The sequence below is a fragment of the Rhinolophus hipposideros genome (assembly GCF_964194185.1).
Source record: "Rhinolophus hipposideros genome assembly, chromosome: 11".
Taxonomy (NCBI): Eukaryota; Metazoa; Chordata; class Mammalia; order Chiroptera; family Rhinolophidae; genus Rhinolophus; species Rhinolophus hipposideros.
Window position 1 is genome coordinate 63,019,512 of NC_138057.1, and position 21,647 is coordinate 63,041,158.

The window sequence follows — 21,647 nt, forward strand, 5'->3', positions numbered from 1 at the left end:
GTTCTGTGTTAGCCAGTCAGACAACTGCTTTCCTAAGGTGTGTAAACTAACTCAGGGATTCTCATTTCTGGCTGCACATTCAGAAGCACTTGACTAACTTCGTAAAGTTACTTATGCTGGGGCTTCATCCCACACCTATTGCATCCAAATCATCGACGGTGGGGCCTGGGCATCGGTCCTTTAATACTTGCCAGGGTGCAGCCAGGGCCAAGAACCACGGAGCTATTTCAGTGGTTGTTTGTCAAGCTACCTGGTTTTGGGGACAGTTTCTTCTGTTCACACTCTTGGCAGGTTTGCAGAGATGCATTTACAGGGTGTGGTAGTGGTGGTGGGGAGTGGAAGAAGGGTCTCGTCTGTCTTCCTAGATGCACCTGCTCTGTGTTCTCTGCCCCCGTCTTAACACAGGCATGACCTGGACTGTCTTCACTGCTACCTGAACTGTGGACCTGGGACACAGAATACTGAACCTAATTTCACACTTTTAGCTGGACTTACCTACAGCTCTCCGACCTGTAAACATCACCCTGTCTTGTTACCCAGGCTGTGAGCTTCTGCTTAGACTGTGCAGGCCTCTGCTCTATTGTTCACCTACACTGGGGGTATCTGAATAGCGTGGTAATTTGTGCACAGATCTAAGTATGTGCACTAAATGCCAGGGAAATTTACCACAAGTCCTACAGTTCTCTGCTTGTTTTTACCAAAGATTTCCACTGCATCTATATCTTTTGGAAAATGACTTTTGGAGCCCAGGAGGTTTTACCAATGACCCCTGGGCTTACAGAAATCAGTCAGTGTGAACTAGCCAGGTCAGAGTTGTTCAATTTGGCATACATAATTTCCCTGTTGAGTTTTCACATTTAATTCAGCCCTTTCTGATAGTCTAACGGGCTATTATTTTTGTGTTTTGGTGGCTATGACCCCTCCAGGGTCAGTTAAGTTCCCAGATGTTAAAATATTAGAATAAGGAGTGGCCAGGTGGCTCAGTTGGTTAGAGCGTGAGCTCTGAACAACAGGATTGCTGGTTCGATTCCCACGTGGGCCAGTGAGCTGCGCCCTCCACAACTAGATTGAAGGATAATGACTTAGCTGGGCCTTGGAGAAACACACTGTTCCCCAATATTCCCCATTAAAAAATATTAGAATAAAAAAGACATGCTTAATATACTCTGTTTGAAAGACTTGGTGTTAAGTGAATACTGTATTTCCTACCATGTTTATCGGATGGAAAATCATTACCACTGTTGACGAAAAGACATCCAAACATAGAGAAAAGTTTATAAAAGTTTATTAGAGTCAAAGATTGAGGACATGCCCTAAAGCAAGATATCAATGGATTGAGAAAATGCTCTGGAGAATGGCAGGCTTGCAGCTTATTTTATACATTAGAATCAAAGGAGGAAACATAGGGAAGGTTACATGAAATCTGTTAGTGGCAGATCAAGGAGGCAGGAGAAAGCAAAGCGAGGAAATCTCTTGGATTAGATTAAAAAAAGCAAAAGGGAGAAACACATACTTATTTTACATTGGTGGGCACAGGATAGTTAATAATTAACTTTTACAGCACACAGAGGGTACGCCAGGAACAAGATAGCAATGAGGGGTTCTGTGCTCTGTGCTCTGGTGCCTGTGGTTGTGCCTTTGAGGAGTCTAGAAAATTCCTTTGACATTTCAAATGTATGTTATCCTAGATGTGTAAGAACAGTGCACAGGGCTCACTTAAGGTCAAGACTGACCTTTGCTAAGGAAGCTATGGGCCTGGGATGCGACCACCTGCCCTATGTGGTTACTTGTGGTCACTGAGCTTGTCAGGCCAGCCATGTGGCCCCCTGAGCGTGTCAGGTTTATCACATAGCCCCCTTTTTGTTCACACCATTAATTTGAAGCATATTTGTGTTTTGTTAGAAATAATCTCATGTTATCAAGAGTTAGAGTCTCTTTCCAGTATCATTATCCAACAAACACAGCAACACTCCAGAGGCTTTGTCCTTTTTGACGAATTTGCTGGTTTCATGTATATTATTTTCTTTTATCTTGCAAGGTGCGGCCCAGAGAGTTACATTTGTTACCTATGAATTACGCATGTGGCAGACACGAATAATTCTTTCCTTGTTAATGTTTTACTTAACAGCTTAAGGAATCATTTAGCAAGTAATATCAAGTTGCAAGGATTTAATCTGACTTGAAGTTCCAGGTGTGGATTTGATAAGAATAATTATCTTATTTTCATTTTCACAAGTAATTAAATCTTCAGTAATAATTTACAATGCCTTATTTCAGAATTTCACATGATTATGCTCGATAAATTCTTAATTTTCATTTTGGCCAGTTTTAAAGAATTTAAGCAGTTTTCTTATTTGGAAATTTTCTGTTTGTCCCTTTCAATTTTTTCTTCTGTTTTGTCATTATCTTTCTATTATGATCTTGACTTGTATTCATTTCAATGATCCAAAGGATTGAAAATGACATGTAGTTGTTTTCAAGCATTCAAAATTTTAATATAAAAATGTAAATTGGAAGTTAGGAAATTAAAAAATCAGAATGGCCTCACGTTTTCAAAAACTATTTCTCTCTTTAAATATTCAAAATTGCCTCAAAATTAAGGAACAAAAAGATAAAGAGATTATTCAACAAAGCCAGAAATTTTACTTGATTTCTGAAAAGTAATTCAATCTTATGAAATACTTTTATAAAAAATAAAACTACTTGATTCTAGTATTCAACATCCACCTACTTGTTATTGTAAAGGATTATGATTAATATCATGTTGCACATGATTTCACGTGTTACATCTAGGCCTATATATTTCTGCACAAATTCAAGATTGAGATGAACTCTGTAATATTGCAAAATGTTCCTCGGTGGCCATGTGCAACTGTTGCAAAGACTACACTAATTAGTGAGTACCTCAGGACTGAGAAGTGAAAGAGAGGGGCAAGGAGTCTCTAGTTGGACAGGAAAGGATACTTTGTGATGCAAGAATCAACTGCCTTCAGGCTGAGAAGAATTGACAGGTTTTTTTGTGGAGTTGTTGTTTGATTAGTTGTAAATTCTAGGGGAGTTTACAGAGGCTCATTACAGAGGCCATTTTGATGACGTCCTCTAGGTTTTTTTCTCTTACCTATTGCTTCTTCCATTCAATTCCTCCTTGCACTCGAAAGGGACACCACCCAATTCTCCATCAGCAGCAACCCAAATATGTCACAACTGTACCAGTTATAGATTGTTGAGACACAAATGTGGGGACAGAGTCCCAGAGAGCAGTTTCCAGGCTCTCGGCCTCACGTGGAAAGGTGCTGGCTTGGGTAGTAGATGGCCATCAGCTGTGACTGGTTGGCCATCAGCTGTAACCAGTTAGTCAATTAGCCACTGATATAACTGCCATGACTGTGTTGGCTGGTTGGTTTGTTGGCAGGCAGAGAAGCAGACGGTGGATTGGGGATCGTGTGGATCCTACTTCCTGTGTCTCGCCCAGCTGGCAGCGAGATGGGGGTGCAGGAAGACCCCTTGTTGGGGTACTGGCGGATGTTTGCTCCCTGTGTCTCCAACCCAGCCGGCACCGCCAGCGAGAATATAGCGGTATGACTCCACTATATTGTTTCTGTTAAGGGCAATGTTGTTTCTGTTAAGTAGCATTTCAAATGTTGGTGGTTAAATCCCACTCTGCCCACCATCTCATATCTTTTTAGCTTGCTTCCTCAATCACTCCCACTGCCACTCTTTTTGATCTTGTTGAGACCTCTGATCCCCAGACTCTTTCTCTATCCCCACAAGCCTCTTCTTGGCTTTGCTTCTCTATTCATCTAGCTCTGATTCTATACTGCATTAGTATAATCAAGTCTTTGCAAATGCTGTCAACTCTTTTGCATCCTCCCTCTATTGGACTTGCCTACTAAGACACAATCCTGCTTGCACTCGGACTCTCCACCTTTGACTGCCTGCACCGAAGCAGCTGAACGTGGTTGGAGGAAGCATAGAACATTGCTTTGAAGTCCGGACAAATGTCTCATTGGGCATTCAGCTCTGCCCCTGCTGTGCTTTTGCATTTCAGGTTAGTATTTCACACCTTCTCCTTAAAATTGCCTACTTGCTCTCCTCCCATTTTCATCTTAGAAACCATCAGATGGAAAGTCCATCTTCTTATCCCCAAACCCACAATCCTGTTTAAAACTGCATGCATCTTTCTGTGTGGATTTATTTCTGGGCTCTCTATTCTGTTCCATGTGACTGTTTTTATGCCAATACCATACTGTTTGATTACTATAGCTTTGTAATATAATTTGAAATCAGGGAGCATGATGCCTCCAGCTTTGGTCTTTTTTCTAAAGATTGCTTTGGCTCTTTGGCATCTTCTGTGCTTCCATACACATTTTAGGAATCTTTGTTCTATTTTTGTGAAAAAAATGCCATTGAGATTTTGATAAGGATTGCATTGAATCTATTAATTTGCTTTAGGTAGTACGGGCATCTTAACGATATTAATTCTTCCTATCTGTAAGCACAGATTATCTTCCCATTTATTTGTCTTCTTCAATTTCTGTTATCAATATCTTACAGTTTTCAGCATACGTCTTTCAGGAGCACTGAAATTTATTCCTAGGTATTTTGTTCTTCATACAACTGTAAATGGGATGCTTATTTAATTTCTCTTCTTGATGGTTTGATATTATTGTGTAGAAATGCAACAAATTTCTGTATATTGATTTTGTATGCTGCAACTTTACTGAATTTATTAGTCCTAACAGTTTTGAGGTGCTTTATTTTTTATATGCAATATCATGTCTTCTGCAAATAGTGAGTTTTACTTCTTCCTTTCAAATCTGGATGCCTTTTCTTTCTTTTTAGTTGCCAATTTGCTTTGGCGTGGCCATCAATACTGTGTTGAATAAAAGCGATGAGTGGGCATCCTTGTCTTGTTCCTGAGCTTAGAGAAACAGCTAAAAGGTTTTCACTGTTGAATATTAGCTGTGGGCTTGTCATATATGGCCTTTATTATGTTGAGGTATGTTCCCTCTACATCCACTTTGTTCAGTTTTTATCATAAGTGGATGTTGAATTTTGTCAAGTGCTTTTTCTGCATCTTTTGAGATAACTACATAATCTTTTTTTTTTCTTTTTTCAAATTAAAGTTTATTGGGGTGACAGTAAATTTACATAAATTTCAGGTGTACAATTCTGTAATACAGTATCTATATCTCACATTGTGTGTTCACCATCCAGACTCAGTTCTCTTTCCATCACCATATATTAGACCCCGTTTACCCTCTTCTAGAGCCCCCCGCCCCTTACCCCTGAACTATTGTGTCTATGAGGATTTGTTCCTTCATTTGTTTGTCTTGTTCTTGTTGTTTTCAGTTTTATATACCACACATCAGTGAAATCATATGGTTCTCTACTTTTTCTGTCTGACTTATTTTGCTTAGCATTATAATCTCAAGATCCATCCATGTTGTCACAAATGGTACCATTTCATCATTTCTTACCGCCGAACAGTATTCCATTGTGTATGTATCCTATAACTTCTTTATCCATTTATCTATTGAAAGACATTTTGATTTCCATGTCTTGGCCACCGTAAATAAAGCTGCAGTGAACATTGAAGCACACATTTCTTTATGGATAAATATTTTCAGATTTTTTGGGTAGATACCCACGAGAGGGATTGCTGGGTCATATGGTAATTCTATTCATAATTTTTTGAGGAACCTCCACACTGCCTTCCATAATGGCTGCACCAGTCTGCATTCCCACCAACAGTGTATCAGGGTTCCTTTTTCTCCACAGCCTCTCAAACACTTGTTACTATTTGTCTTGTTGATGATAGCCATTCTAACTGGGGTGAGGTGATATCTCATTATGGTTTTGATTTGCATTTCTCTGATGATTAGTGATGTTGAGCATTTTTTCACATGCCTATTTGAAGAGAGAAATGTCTCTTCAGGTCCTCTGCCCATTTTTCAATTGGGTTGTGTTTTTTTGTTGTTGAGTTGTATGAATTCCTTGTGTATTTTGGATATTGGCCTCTTATCGGAGGCACTGTTTGCAAAAACCTTCTCCCATTCAGTTGGTTGCCTCTTTATTGTCAATGGTTTCTTTTGCTGTGCAGAAGCTTTTAAGTTTGATACAGTCCCATTCGTTTATTTTAGCTTTTGCTTCCCTTGCCTTTGGAGTCAAATTCATAAAATGCTCTTTGAACCCAAGGTCCATAAGTTCAGTACCTATGTTTTCTTCTATGTAGTTTATTGCTTCGGTCTATTGCCTATGATTAGGTCTTTGATCCATTTTGAATTAATTTTGGTACATGGTGATAGATACCAGTCCAGTTTCATTCTTTTGAACGTGGCTTTCCAAGTCTCCCAGCACCATTTACTGAATAGGCTGTCTTTCCTCCATTGAATGTTTTTTGCTTCTTTGTCAAAAATTATATGTCCATATTTACGTGGGTTTATTTCTGGGTTCTCAATTCTATTCCATTGGTCTGTAGGTCTCTTTTTCTGCCAATACCATGCTATTTTGATTATTGTTGCCCTGTAGTACAAGCTAAAGTCAGGGAGTATGATACCTCCAGCATTGTTCTTTTTTCTTAGGATTGCTTCGGCTATTCGGGATCTTTTGTGGTTCCAAACAAATCTGATGATTTTTTGTTCTATTTCTTTAAAAAATGCCATTGGGATTTTGATAGGGATCACATTGAATCTGTATATTGCTTTGGGTAATATGGCCATTTTAACTATGTTGACACTTCCGATCCATGAGCATGGAACGTCTTTCCATTTTTTTGTGTGTGTTCTTCAATTTCTTTCAAAAATGTCTTATAGTTTTCAGCATATAGGTCCTTCACATCCTTGGTTAAGTTTATTACTAGGTATTTAATCGTTTGAAAACTCAATTTTGGGCTGCTATAAACAATGCTACAACAATTATCCTTGGACACTTTCCTTTACAAATGTTACTTCCTTCAGGATATGAAGTGTGATTTTGAGGTCATTTCTGATCCCTCACCCTTTAGTTCCCACCAATCTGGCTTTCATCCCTATCATTCCATAGGAATTTTGGCCAGTCACCATCTCCCTTTTGTTTTCCTGTCATCTTTCTGAGCCTGTCATTTAATGGTTGACACTCCTTCCTACTTGGAATCTCTTTACTTCTGGGGTAAACCTTTTTTCTGGTTTTCCTCCTCCTTGGGTTTCCCTTAAGTTTTCTTTTTTGGTTCCTATTTTACTTGGTTTCTATTGGAAGTTCATCACGTTGTGGAGCCCTCTTTACTTTGAACTCTCTTCTTGGGTCATCTCATATATTCCTGTTTTAAAGTACCATCTACATGACAATGTCTTCCAAATTCCCTACCCCAGTCCAGACCTGTTCTTTGAGTTCCAGACTAGTACCCAACAGCCTGCAGGACATCTTCATTTGAATGCACACCAGTGAATCATGTATTTTTCACATGTCCAGAGAGAACCTGACCTGCTTCCTCGAATCCTCTTGTTCCATGGCACCCCAAATACCAATTTGCTTAAACCCAAAACCTGGGATTCACTCTAGAATCCTGCTCCCAGAAGTCCGTGGATGCTCTTTCCTAAATGTTATTGAGTCTGTACACACTGTTTCATCTCTACCACCTCTCCACCATGTCCCAATCACGGCTGTCATTTTCTCTGGCCTAGGTAACTGCAAAAGCCTGACACTCCAGTTTAGTCTCCCCCCACAACCCACTTTCCATACAGCTGCCAAAATTAATACTTATTATCAGAGTACTTTACCTCCACCCTTCAACGGCTTACCTTTGCACCTGGGACAGGGAAGGCTTTCGATGACATGTCCCTGCTACTCTATCCAGCTTATCTCATGCTTCTGATATAACGTACTAAGTTCTTTGACTCAGACCGTGTGTGTGTTCTCTCCTGGAACTTTGCATGTCAGAATCCTTTCCAGTAATCAGGTCTCAGCTTAGTCACTTCACAGAAACCTATCCTAACCACTCTACCCAAAACCAGTCTCCATTATTCTTAATTGCGGTGTGAATGTGCTTGTTTTGGTCTTGTAAAATATTCCTCAGTCTATCATTCACCAGTTTGCCTCCCTTTCCTGAATGTCATCTTCAGAGAATGACATTCTCAGAGCTATATCCCTAGCCTCACACAGAATAGGCATTCAATGAACATTCTGAAAAATCGTCTAAAGTCAGCACCTAATTTTAGATGAAGAAAGGCACTCAGGAAAGGCCCCAGCATTCTACTAGTTATTCAGACTGTTACAATGAAGCAGTGTAGTAGGGAGCCAAGAACTTGGGCTCCATTCTCCCTTAGTTGAATCTCAGATCCTCAGATTTGTGTGATGCTGGAGAAACTGGGAAAATTACTTAGCTTCTCTTTGTTTTCTCACTGTGAAATGAGGTTATAGTACCTACTCCCTTTTTTCCCCTCCAAAGATTAATATAAGGATGATGGGCATATGATTAATTCTACGATTTTCATTATTATATATATTTTAAAACTTCAAGCATTCTCATAGCACTTTGCTGTGTCTAAAACACAAAAAACACTCGATCTTTAAATGAAATAACTAGTAACTTGCACATCCTTTACCTTACCCCTGAGGTTGGAACTTCTAGCCAGCCTATAAAACTAGTTTCTTAGCTACTTTGAGGGAATCAAAATTCCCAAGGAAATGTCTGCAGGAATCCCCTTGTGAGCCAATCATGAAGAAATCCTAATTGATATAACAGGACTCAGTTACTATTAGCAAAATGAGAAGCTCACTGTAAATTTTGGGACAAGAATCTTAAGCTATAGAAACAATTCCTTCACGGGTGGACATCAGTTTGTCGTGCTAATCATTCAGAGAACATAGAAGATTTGCCTGCTAAAACAAAGAATTACTCTGTTAATAAGGGTCATAAAAATTAACAGAATTTTGACATTCTAATCTATTATCTGCATTGCCCCCAACAAGATTTTCCTTGAAATACACTAAGATAGTAATACAAGACAAAAAAAATCTTTAATTAGTGACTTACAAGGTTACTAAAAAGTTATCAAGAATATATGAAAATAATTAGGACACTAAATATCATCTAATGGTCACTTTTCATTTATTTCAAAAGCTATTCAAAGACACCAGACAGTTTTAAAAACAGTAGAATTAATATTTTATTCTCATTTATAATTGGATGGCAATTGAACATAATTTTCTACTTGATTTTTTTTTTTTTTGTAAATAAAAAAAATTACAAGTTTTAAAGAGCCAATGACTGGTTATGTTTTCAGAAAACATAATTAGATTAATTCATTGATGGTGGATTCAAGTTTTTCCTTATTAGCTCCAGAAAATTCACCCACCTGTTAAGAGAATATTGAATTGACATTAGATGGTAGTATTGGGTATCTATTTTGTGCATAAGAATCACAGAGTGGGGGAATACTGAGGACAGGGAAAAGAAGTATCTTATTTAAAATTAAAATCCCTGGATAACAGTTCTTTTAAGTTAAAAACAAAAAACAAAAACTAAAAAAAAATAAAAACCCCTCAAGAAAAGGCAAAAGGGTCAAATACAAATCTGTGAATCAAATACCTCTTAACAAAGAAATACACTTTATGATATAAATACAAAGTACTAATCATAGAGATTTAGTGACTAATTCTAGCAAAGATCAATTTTCAGTTAGATGTCATATTGTGTGCTTAATGAAGAGTGACGTATTAGTAGGCAATGGGGACATGCTTCCTAGTATGAAGGAATAAGGCACTTCAGTTTCTTCATTTACACCATATTGTCCTATTTACTCAGTTTTCTTTAAGGTCAGAAGTACTTACCTTTTGTCCATTTTTAAAAAATTGGAAGGTTGGCATGCATTTGACTTCACACTCTGAAGCAACATCCTGGAGTGGGTGGGGGGACCATGGGAGAGAGGATAAAAACAAGACTGAGTATTGAGCTTTGACAGAAGTCATCCAAAACCAGATTCTTTTTTCTATAATATACATCTCAGCATTAGGACTTTAGCATACAAAAATTTACAATGAATGTAACGGTAGCACCAAAGCAAAATGGTATATTCTCTCCTCTTTGAGGGGCACCAACGAGCAAAAGCCTACTGTCATCAGACACTATACAGGGATTCAGTAAGCTGTTTAGTCTAATCATATCTTGGCTGTTTCAAGTAACATAAAAAAGCAAAAACAAATTCTGTAACAATATTCAGGATGACAATCTCAGCTATTCCTCAGAATTAGTACTTCTCGTCTTTGCTCATACTGTGTTTCCCTGAAAATAAGACCTAGCCGGACCATCAGCTCCAATGCATCTTTTGGAGTAAATATTAATATAATACCCAGTCTTATTTTACTATAATATAACATATATAATACCAGGTTTTATATTAAGTTTTGTTCCAAAAGATGCATTAGAGCTGATGGTCTGGCTAGGTCTTATTTTCGGGGAAACACGGTATGTGCTATGTATAATGCACATGCAATGAACTTTTCCCCAGAAAATGTACATACATTTTTTATGGTCACATAGCAGTCACTGTATTAATGTATCATCATCTGAATGCACTGGTCAATAGATAAAAGGCTCTGACTTTGCCTAACGTTAAAAATTTAATCTTTATCTACAAATATTTCTATACTCTGGTTCAACCCTCACCCCTGGAAGTAAAATGCTAAGAGAAAGACCATGCTCATTTTAAAGGCTCTAGCTACATCCTATTAAACTAGCTTCCAAAGAATGTGTGTCAATTTTATCAGTATGATGATTTTTTTTTCCCATCCAGCAGTCCTCCCCTACCCCGTTCACCAAAAACATGGGCTTTATTACTAGCTTTAGCATCAAACAGATTTCAGTTCTGAACTTGTGACTGAACTTGTCCAGGCCCACAGTTAATCAAATTCTTAAGACTGTAAGAGACAGGGTGATTAATGTGCTTTACAGTGTCTATCATTTCTATATGTTCAGTATTTTCTAGGGTTTTATGTTTAAATTTCTTCTAGATTTTACTGGGGAATAAAGAATGAGGTACAGATAGAACATCTTAACCCCAAATGGCTAATCATTATACACGGTTAAACAGACTTAGTTCTGTTTTTTTGGACTTTCTATTCTATTCCATGGGTCTACCTTACCTACTCTGGTTACAAAACCACACTGTTTTTAATTAATTAGTGCAGTTAATATACTTTATTTTAATGGGGCTTGTCCTTTCCCATCCTCCACAGCTTCTCTCCCAATTATTTTTCTTAAAATGATTTGCAGGATTTCCTGACTACCTTATTTCAGAATGTCATGATCAATTTCCCCAAAATGTCAGACTGAGTTAAAGTTAGACAAATTTGGGAGCACTGACATTTTAATAATACTGAGTCAGTATCCAGGTACACAGTATATCCCTCTAAGTTTAGTATTTCCATAACTAATATCTATCTGATCTTTATAATCTAATGTTTTACTTTTATTTTCTAATTCTTGTCCTATGGACTAGTTTGCCTATTTTTTTGTAGTGATTTGAAAGGTATGCATACTTAAAAATTAAGTACTTTTGAGGTTTTAAAAACATCCTTCCAATCACTTCCTTCACTTAGAAACAAAAAGCTCCCCTACTATTCACTAACACCCCCACTTCCTGGTTTTTTCATATATAATCTGGAATTATAAACTCACATGTAGCAAAATGCACTTTTTTAGGGTTATACAGTTCTGTGAGTTTTGACAAATGCAGTCATATAAACACCACCAAAATCAGAATACAAAACTCTTCCGTCCCCTAAAATTTCCTTCAGCAGCTCCTCTGTAGTTAAATCCTCCCCCCACCCAACCCAATCTGTTCTTCATCCCTATGGTTTTGCTGAATCTCAGACTTTTATGTTTAAGTGTAACAAAACTACATTTTACCTTATTAGTTTCATTGATTTTGGCCTTAGCACTCCATATAGCCAAAAATAACTTTAAACCTACTTTTGTCATTTCTATTAACTCATTCCTGGTTCTAATCAAAATGGAAACACACGGCACATTCTAACAAATTGAAAGACTGTCAGGTCTACATTACTTTGCTTCTAGTTTTAATTTACAAAAGCATCATGCCCTGTCGACAGTTGGGAGTAGATCTGCTGTTAAAAAAAATAAGATCAGTCTATCATTTCGAAAAGGGCTAGTACTCATATTTTTCTACAAACACAAAATTATTTTATATGCGAACCACATTACATGTCCATGCCTCCTAACGGTCCATTTAAATCTATTCCATCTAAAAGGTAACTTCTTCCTATCCAAGGGTTTCCAGATCCTTCTACTAAAACTATATGCTGCTTGCTCCAAAACATTATAAATTACCCTGGGTCTGAAGATCATGGTCAGGAATTATCCACATAAAAATTTTAAAAATTAATTCAGTCATTAAACATTCCATCTCTTTAATGATATACTCTAAATTTCAGAAACGAGATGGATGTAATTTTTATCCCTTCTCTGTATTCTTTTAGAATCTAGAGTCGAAACGAGGTGATGGTTTTACCTAGCATTCCAAAGCAACCAGAAGATCCACTCACGTAATTCGTAAATTCCATGGGGAACAAGTGATTGTTTAATGAACTACTTTGTGTCCGAATTGCCTGCCTTGCTAATTCTGCTGAATGACCAGGTGAGTAGGAGCGGACAGGGATTACTGCTATGTGTATGTGGTGAGCAAAGGATTCTGGAATTAGTTCAATTTTTAACTATTGATAAGGCTATTGAGATGGTAGTAATCATCACCAAAGGTATTCGAAGAAAAAGATACCATCTGTTGCTCAATCTTTAGAATACAGAGACAAAGTGAAAGGTCCCCAGTTGGTGAGAGGGTCACTTCAAGGTCTGGAAACTTGCAGGGTGATTGTGAGCATGCCACAGACATGAAGGAGGAGCTCTGGCACGCAGATGTCCTTGACTGCTCTGCACAGCTACTTCCCAATGGTGTTGATTGAGGCAGTAAGAGCACCTGTCCTGGGTCCGGCACAGAGAGAGCTCAAACCCACCAGCTCTGGCGTGACTGACCTACTTCTTCTGCTCCACAGTCCCACTGTCTGTTCACTAGGAGTGCAGAGGAGCTGTTCTCATAGTCACCGTGAGGGTTACATGACACTGTGTGTGCACAGAGCTTACCATGCATCCAGCATGTGGTCTCATTTCAAATAAAAATTGATTCAGTTGCTAGGTATGTGACAGGGTCAGCCCCCGAAGTTTCTCTAGTCCCTTCCACGTGCCATTTTTCACCTGGCTAAGGTGACCATAGAAACGATTAAGACTGTGAGAAAAGGTAAGTTGAAACAGGGAGCAAGGTATGTTTTCCACAAACACATGCTCTTTACTCTCAGTGCTGTTTTTCTAAAACGCTGGGACATATCAGCCCAATAACTTTAGTTCACAGCCATACAACATGCATTCTACACCTACTACATGCCAAGCAGGTGTGCCTGGTGAAGAAACGAAGGTGAATAAGAGGGTTCCTGACCCATAGAAACTTACAGGAACCAGTGGTAAAAGGCAGATCAGTATGATAATAGCTAAGATTCAGTGAGTCCTTAACATGCCAGGCACTCTTCTAAGCACTTTATAGGTATTATCGCATTTAATCCTGATCACTGCCGTTATGATGTTGGATTAACATTGCCATTTTACAGAGGATCAAAGTGAGGCACAGAAAAGATAAATAACTTAACCAAGCCTGCACAGCTAATAAGGGACAGAGCTGGAAAATAAAGCAAGCACTCTAAGTACAGGGTCCCCTTCTCCCCCCCACCCCATTCTACATAAATGCCAGAGGAAAAGAGGGGCAGATGACATCGTGGGGACACAGAGGAAGGGAAATTAACCTAGTCGGGGGTGTAAAAGGGAGTAACTGAAGAAGACTTCCTGGAGAAGATATGAAGCTTATGACTAGGAGTTCATCGGGTAGGAAAGGAAATGTGCCAGGTAGAGAAGATAGTGCAAACAAAGGCATGAATGTGGAATCAGAAAAAACGTTCTGAGGATAAGCAATGGGGATGTTGGTAGGTCCTCACAGGTGTAGAAAGTACAGCCATATACTTGTGTTGATTGACCCTTTAGTACCTTTATTAAGCACTCCATGTTTGTTCAATGAATAAGCAACCTTGGCAGATTGATGAGGCCGGTATTAAGATCTGATCACAGAGAAAAACCAAGGCTCAAGGAAAAAGAGAGATTACCTAAAGTAGAAGTCACTGAGCCAAGGTCCAGCATCTCTGTTGCCACCTCATACCCTAAACCCCTCCTGCCTCACTGGGCTAAGGGAAAATGCCCACATATCTGTAAAGAGCTCTGAGGTGATATTTCTTGAGCAGGCTCTCATAGTTCAGTGGGCTGAGAGGCAAGATCACGTGCTGGGAACCTGATCTGTACACACCATACGACAGAGCCCATCCATAAAAGTGTGGTTGTAAAGAGCAAGGGCTGGGAAGCCAGATGATCTCATTTTAAATCCCAGTTCTACCACTGTACCCTCCAGGGGCCACCTCTGTGTTTTTCTCATCTGTAACATGGGGATGATGATAGCACCAAGGATTTAAATGAATCAATACTTGTAAAGCACATACCATGTTTCCCCGAAAATAAGACCTAACCGAAAAATAAGCCCTAGCATGAGTTTTCAGGACATCCCCTGAACATAATAAGCCCTACTGCGTCTTTTGGAGCAAAAAGTAATATAAGACCCTGTCTTATTTGCGGGGAAACATGGTAGAACACAGTGTCTGGCGCATAAACTGCTAAACAAGCATTTGTTAATTAAACCAACCCTGGAATTTTCCCTCTAATTATTCTCTCAGCTGTCTCCTAGGCACCTTGGTGTTTGTTCTTTAAAACACTTGGGTTTTCTGATCGACTAAAATCAACCAAGACTAGAGTAAGTTTATGAATACACTTTATCATGTCATTAGTTCACAAAGAACCTTAACAGTGGTCCCCCCAATTTGATGATACCATCAGCTCTATGGATTTAGTTACACGGTCAAATCCAATTGCTATGGATTGTTGAGCCTCTCAGAATGTTAGGTAGAAGATGTAGGCTTTTCTTTTTTTTTTTAATTAAATTTATTGGGGTGACAATTGTTAGTAAATTTACATAGATTTCAGGTGTACAATTCTGTATTACATCGTCTATAAATCCCATTGTGTGTTCGAAAGATAACTGGTAAGTAAGGTACAGAGGCCTCAACCATCTGTTTTTACGCTTATTTTAAGATGTGATATATACCTAGCTCCTGATATCTAGGATTAAGCTCACAATGAGCACAATACCTGTTCTTCCAAAATCCAACTTTTTAGCCAGGGCTGTAGTTCTACTATATTTGACACATTTATGAAAACAATCACTTGCAATTCAGAGAAAAAGACCAATGTGAAAAGCTCGGTAGCATTCCATTATTTCCCGCCACGTACCTGACAGTCATCCACATCTACTTCAAGGAACACGACATTGGAATACTTTTCAGAAAGGGACTGGAAAATTTAAAATGAAAAATATACCGAGATTTAGTACTTGGTTACAGCCGTCAATATACTCAACCTTTTAAAATGGAAACTTAATAGAGAATAATTAAAGATCCAAAATTTTACACTAGGGATCAGGTAAACAAAGGACTTACATTTTCTTTGAATCAAATTCCTCCCTAGTATAAAACAATTTGACACACTGACTTCTGAGACATGCATTTCAAATAGGGCAGGGACCGTGTTTCAAGTTGAAGAAAAGCAAAACCACTTAAGACCACCAAATTAGCTTCTGAAAGTTGTCTTCAATGGGCTTTATGAGTCAAAGCTAAGTTGTTACACTATGACTTTTAGGCCAAAGATCCAACATGAGCAACGACAAAACCCCCAAACTCTTTAACTGTCCTCCTTTCCTAGCCTCGAGACCACCAACCCGAAGAACACCAATCTCTTACAAAGTAGAAGTTAATACTCACATGAAAGAATGGCTTGATCATTTTGCAAGGCCCACACCACGTGGCTGAGAAGTCAACGACTACGAGCTGATTTCCTGCACTGCGCAAGGCTTCCTCAAAAGCCAACTAAGGAGAGAAAAAAAGAAAAGCCATACGTGTTAAAAAGCCCTAACAAAACATTAAAAAATGTGGCACAAAGCACAATTCGGAGGTCCTGCTCTCAGGACCTGTCTTTTAATAAAAAACCAAAACAAATAAACCATGTTTGAAAAAAAAAAAATCCTAGTGTTGTTTGCAATATTACTTGATAAGATGAAACAAGTATGTGTTTAGTGTATTAATCAATATGCCTGTCCTCATGAAATGTTATAAAATATTAATTGGTTAACCTATATACAAAACAAGCAAATGAAAGAAAGATACATTTGTATTAAAAATGTTTCCACATCTAATTTAGGTATCTATTGTAGACATTCACTGAATGCTTATCGACTAATGAAAGGAAGGGGTCACTTGAGTTGAAGAAGTCACAAAGGCACAAAATTTAGCCAACTATAACACTACCAGTTACTTTTAAAACAAACAAAAAAAGCTGATACTTTTTAATTAATTAGTATTTTCTATAGAACATGTAAAAGCTCAAAAGTATCAAAAGTATCAAGGAAAATAGCCTCCTCCAAAGCCTTCCACTCAATCACTGTTGACATTCAGCATATTTCCTTGTATTCTTTTTAATGGGGCTTCCAGAGTTGAGATCATACTGTTTATAGTTGATTTCTACGCTTTATTTCAAAACTCTGTCCTCATTGTTGACCAAATGAAAGAGTTTTAGTTCCTCAAAAGGAATGCATGTTAAAATTCCACCAGCAGAAATGATCAAGATATCCCCTACCACAAATCTCCCTGAATAATTTAGTCAGCACTAACTGACCAATGGTGTTGATACTGTAACTGTAGGAACGTAACATTTAGTTAACAAGGGACTCATTTTAACCAGTTAGTTAGTACTGACTAACAACACTGAGAAATCAAACCACAAACACGAAATCTATTATTGGAAGTGTAGGTTTTCTTTAAGGGAAAAATGCTGGTCACATTGGTTTAATTAAAACCGAACATTCCTCTTCCTTGAAAGCTAAGAATTATATCAGACCTGGTCCAGTAAAAAAGGAAAGTAAACAAAGCACCATTAAAATCTAAAGTGGATTCCTCTGAAGTACAGAAATCTCTAGATTTCTAATTTCAACTTCATGTTTTTTGAGAAACAATGCACAAAATGGTGCTTCAAGAATGGCATCTCATGACATCTGCAACCTTTTCAGTTATGCAGGTACAAATTCCCATCATACCTTTGGGTGTGAGGGGCACAGAGAGTTAAGTTAGAAGTCTAGAAACTATATTTCCAAGTCATCACCGACTTTTCCAGATGAATTTCATTCAAAGCCTTCCCTAAGGTGACTTTTTAGGAGGGTCAAACAAGCCATTCTATAAAGCAAGATCCAGGTAAGGCAGAAATAAAGTCAAGCAATGACAGTCTGGTCAGATGAATACACTTGAACCTTGAACCTTGTTCCTACTATATAAATGTTATATTAGATGCTGGGTTTGAACTGTGAGGGTCCATTTATACACCAATATTTTCAATAAATATATACAGTACTATAAATGTATTCTCTCATGTTATCCTTATGTTACTGTAACAACACAGTATATAATACATATATGTGTTAACCAACTATTTATGTTATTGATAAGGTTTCCCCTCAACAGTAGACCACAAGTAGTTAAGGTTCTACATGGATTTCTGAGTGTGTGTGTGGGGGGGTCAATGTCCCTAACCTCCCATGTTGTCCAAGGTTCAAGGGTCAACTGTACATTGTTTTGTGAACATGGTGGGCCCTCAGTAAATACTTGGTAAGATTACTTTCAACATAGAATATATTTCAAACACTCTCAAGGAATTCCCCAAACAATTCTGAATCAAAACTACCTAAAATTCTGAAGAAAAGGGGCATGCAACAATACGAGTTACAGAGTCAAGTATGTGTAGACTTCACAACAAATTCTCTTCTCCTGATATTTAAGTTTGCCTAAAACAGACATCAATTTGAAAATGACAAATTATCTTACTACGTAAGAAGCAAACCAATTTCTAGAGCTCCGGGAATCCAACAATGAAGGTTAATAAAGGTCCCTATCAATGAAACAAATATTTTGAAAACAAAGCAATGCAGTTGGGGTAGATAAATAAAAGCAGAGTCTAATACCTCTTGTCCTGTACATACCCATTCCAAAGGTAATTAATAAGCGTAGGAGTGGTAAAGCAGCTAGTAAAATGACTATGTGTAGAAGACACCAGTGCAATAAATCGCAGCTGCCATTCTATTCTTTAAAGGAAAAAACAAACAAACAAAAAAACCCCGTGTCTGATGTCTTCCTCATCACATTATCTCAGTGGTATCAGAAATGGATCCCAGTGGCTCCAAACCACCAACACCTCAGAAAGAGTTAGTTGTCTTGGGTGGCCAATGGCACCAATGTTAGTACATCAGGACAAAAGATCTAAAGTGTACTCAGTACTTACAAGTAACATTCAAATGAGTTTAGTTTTGATTAATGACTCTGGATTATAATTCAGAAGATCAACTGATTATCAGGGCCTTTGGGCCCCAGGCTACAGTGCTCTTTTGAGGAACAAATTCCCTATCACCCTTATACATCTTCTCATTGATGGGAAGGAGGGTGCCATAACTATGACAATGAAAACAGGGAAAGACTCAAAGTTGTGCACCAGAAATTAGTCAATTTTTTGTTTGTAGTGTGTGGATTCTGAAACAACTAATAGAGACCCCTCAAAGGTCTTCTCGCTCCTTTCATGGGTTCTCACCTGTTAGGTTAGACTGAGGAGGTCACCACACCCTGGAGAACCTCCCCTCCCTATAAACTGATGTTTGTCATTCAGTTGGTACTGAATAAAAGTATGTGGAACAAAACTTAATGTTAAGGATCTCTTTCCAATAAATGAGAGGTTGCTATTTTAATATAAGAGCTCACATTCAAAAAAGAATCCCAATAGGAAAAAAACCATTAAGGACAAGCAGGTAACAGATTACCATTAGTCAATCAACACCATGTGGGAGGAAAAAAAGTTCAAAGTCACTAAGCGATGATACTCAAATGAGAACAATAATTTTTCTTAACGATTTAGCCAAAGTTATGGGGGGAAAGCCAGCGTTGAAAGGAAAGGAGTATTCTCCTAAGCTTCTTGCGGCATTTACAAGACTTAAAGGGCTCACATCTTTCATCCAATCACTCCAGACCCTAACCTGAGGAAACAGCCTGAATTCTGTACAAAGCATTATTAATAAACTATTCACTGAAGCAACGAATCGCCCGGCAATGTGTTGATATTGACAAGATTACAGAAAGCTTCTCATTACATGTAAAGTGTCCAGACTAAATTAGACAGGGGGAAAAAAAAAAAGCTCAGAAACAAAACAGTACATATAAAATAATCTCAACTACTTTGTGGTTGCTTCTAAGAAACACGTCTCCCCAAATTTTCTACAATGATCATGTTTTCTCATTACAAAAGTAACAACATGATAAGGGACCATTACAGAGACACTTCCATTTCCGAAGCCCACCCCAGCACCTAACGGGGTGGGGCACTCAAGGCAGGCGAGGGCCCGCCTTTCCCCTGCTTTACTGGGGTGGGAGCATCGCTTTCGAGGGGTCTTCCACGATTCGAGCAACCTCAATTTTCTGCCACTCATGGCTCTGCATTTAACAAACACTTCTTGAGTAGCTACAGTCTATCAGACACTGTCAGGCTCTGAGTTTTCCGAGGAGGGTATTCGGCTTGCAATAACTTTTTGCCTTGGGCGTTCTTAAAAAGACAGAACCGCCATCTGGGTACCGGAAGGCCGACGAGCACACGGCGGGGCGCGGCTGCTTCCAGAGGCACTCATGACTCCAGCGAGACCCACCGACAGTGGGCGAATCAAGATGGGCAGGGCAGCGGAGGCCCCTGGGCCCTGCCTTGGGGACTGAGTCATTCCAAAGCCAGCATTGCCGGAAACACGTCCAGCGCCGCAGGAGGAGGAGTCCCGAGGGCGCGGCCCGGATCTCACCGCCTCACGGCCACCTGGGCCCCTCAGGCCTCGGGGACGCCTGGTCCACGCGAGGGGGCGGGGGTCAGCAGCGCGGAACCACCCGCTCTGCGAGGATACAACACGCGTCATCTCTGGGGCCCCGCAGTGATGGGGGCAGCCTGGGATCTCCCGCCTAGACCCGCTCCCACGGGAGCCCACCCCACCAAGCACGAGTGGATCACGCCGCTCACTGGGGGGGAATGGAAGCCAGCGACCCCGTGCTTTCTCCAAGCGGCCCTCCATCTCCTTGCCGGGGCTCGCATCCGGATAGGGATGGGGGCCACGGGCAGACTCCCTGCACCCCTCACCCACCCAATGGAGTTTTCCCGGACGGGGTGTGCAGGAGGCGCAGTGAGGGGACGCCCCGACGCGCCACGCGCGAGCATCCCCCCGGCGCGCTGGACCCCCAGACCCCGCCCTCCAGGGGGCCCTCGTCCCTCTTCCCTTCTTCCAGGGCAGGCTCGGGCGTCCCCAGGCCGGGCTTCTCGCAGCCCCAGGCCGTGCCGCCGCGTCCCCTTCTTCAGGGATGCGGAGGGGCGGCCTGCCCACCCTCCGCCCAAAGCCTTCCCCAGCCACGGAGGCTGCGCGCGCCCTGGCCTGCCCCCGGAGCGCATACCTTGCTCTCGATCTGCTTCACCATTTTGGCGGCTGAGGTCTGACGAACGACAGCAAGCAGCGATGGAAGTGGATGCAAAGGGCGGTACTAAGCTTCAAGTGCTCACAGCCCGCCTTCCCTTTATAGCAACCGGGAGCCGGGCGGGCGGGCGGGCGCGCGCGGCGTGCGTGTGGCGGGGGCGCGCCCGCTCGGGCCTCCCGCGCTGGCCAAGTCGCCCAGGCCAGGCCCCGCCTCCGGAGCGGCCGGGCCGCGGGGTGGGGGCGGGACTGCTGCAGGGGCGGGGCCATTGGGGGCGGGGCCACCGGGGCGCCGGGAGGAGCTCCTGGAACCCACTGGCCCCGGAACCCACTGGCCCCGAAACCTCTGACTCCCACTTTACGCTACACGCGAGCTGGCAGTGGGGATCTGTGGGCGCGGTGGAGCGACCTAGAGGGCGCATGCACTGTGAGCGGCATGAGGAGGTGGACGGCCACCCCGAGCGCCACAGGGTAACCTGGGACGGTCAACCAGGCCTTAATTGAATGCGACCAGGTTCGAGGAGGGGCCGCCTAGGCAACGCTGGATTCATCAAAGAAGCCCGCCTCTCCCTCCACCCCGCCCCAGCCCTACGGTCGCCGCAAAGTGCTGAGTAACCCTGACCAGGAAGTATATCTGCGCGTGCGCCCCCCCCCACCTCCTTTCCGGAATTTAAAGCTACGGTTTTCTCTTTCTCCTTGTTATTTCACTTTCACCAAGGAATCTGCGGCTCCAGGGTGACACAGCAGTTTAGTGCGGTAGAGCCGGCTAGGCAACTGGCCTGGCTCTGGAAGAGCAGGGAGCTCATTGTGGGATGTCAGTGCCTCAGGAGTGACCCCGAGTAGGTCCTGCCCTCCTGGTGCCTCAGTTTTACTTTTTGTAAAATAGGAATCATGATGGTGTGGACCAAAGTCCAGCCTAAGAAA

The 21,647-nt window shown here is 40.7% G+C and overlaps 1 protein-coding gene across 1 annotated transcript; it reads right to left on the minus strand.

Annotated features, from left to right (window-relative positions):
• Positions 1–9,064: 9,064 nt before the first annotated feature.
• TXN (thioredoxin) lies at positions 9,065–20,933 on the minus strand. The gene is made up of 5 exons (XM_081065225.1): positions 20,707–20,933; positions 15,958–16,062; positions 15,431–15,490; positions 9,811–9,876; positions 9,065–9,335 (listed from the first exon to the last, which is right to left on the minus strand). The coding sequence occupies exons 1-5, from the start codon at positions 20,728–20,730 to the stop codon at positions 9,273–9,275; spliced, it is 318 nt and encodes a 105-aa protein (XP_080921351.1). The 5' UTR covers positions 20,731–20,933; the 3' UTR covers positions 9,065–9,272.
• Positions 20,934–21,647: the final 714 nt, after the last annotated feature.

Bases quoted from the DNA above. Each gene is read 5' to 3' on its own strand.
- TXN (XM_081065225.1), bottom strand. From the start codon at position 20,730: ATGGTGAAGCAGATCGAGAGCAAG. The intron at 16,063-20,706 runs GTATGCGCTCCG...TTCTCTCCTTAG, and splicing joins TGAAGCAGATCGAGAGCAAG to TTGGCTTTTGAGGAAGCCTT. The intron at 15,491-15,957 runs GTGAGTATTAAC...TAAATTTTCCAG, and splicing joins TGATCAAGCCATTCTTTCAT to TCCCTTTCTGAAAAGTATTC.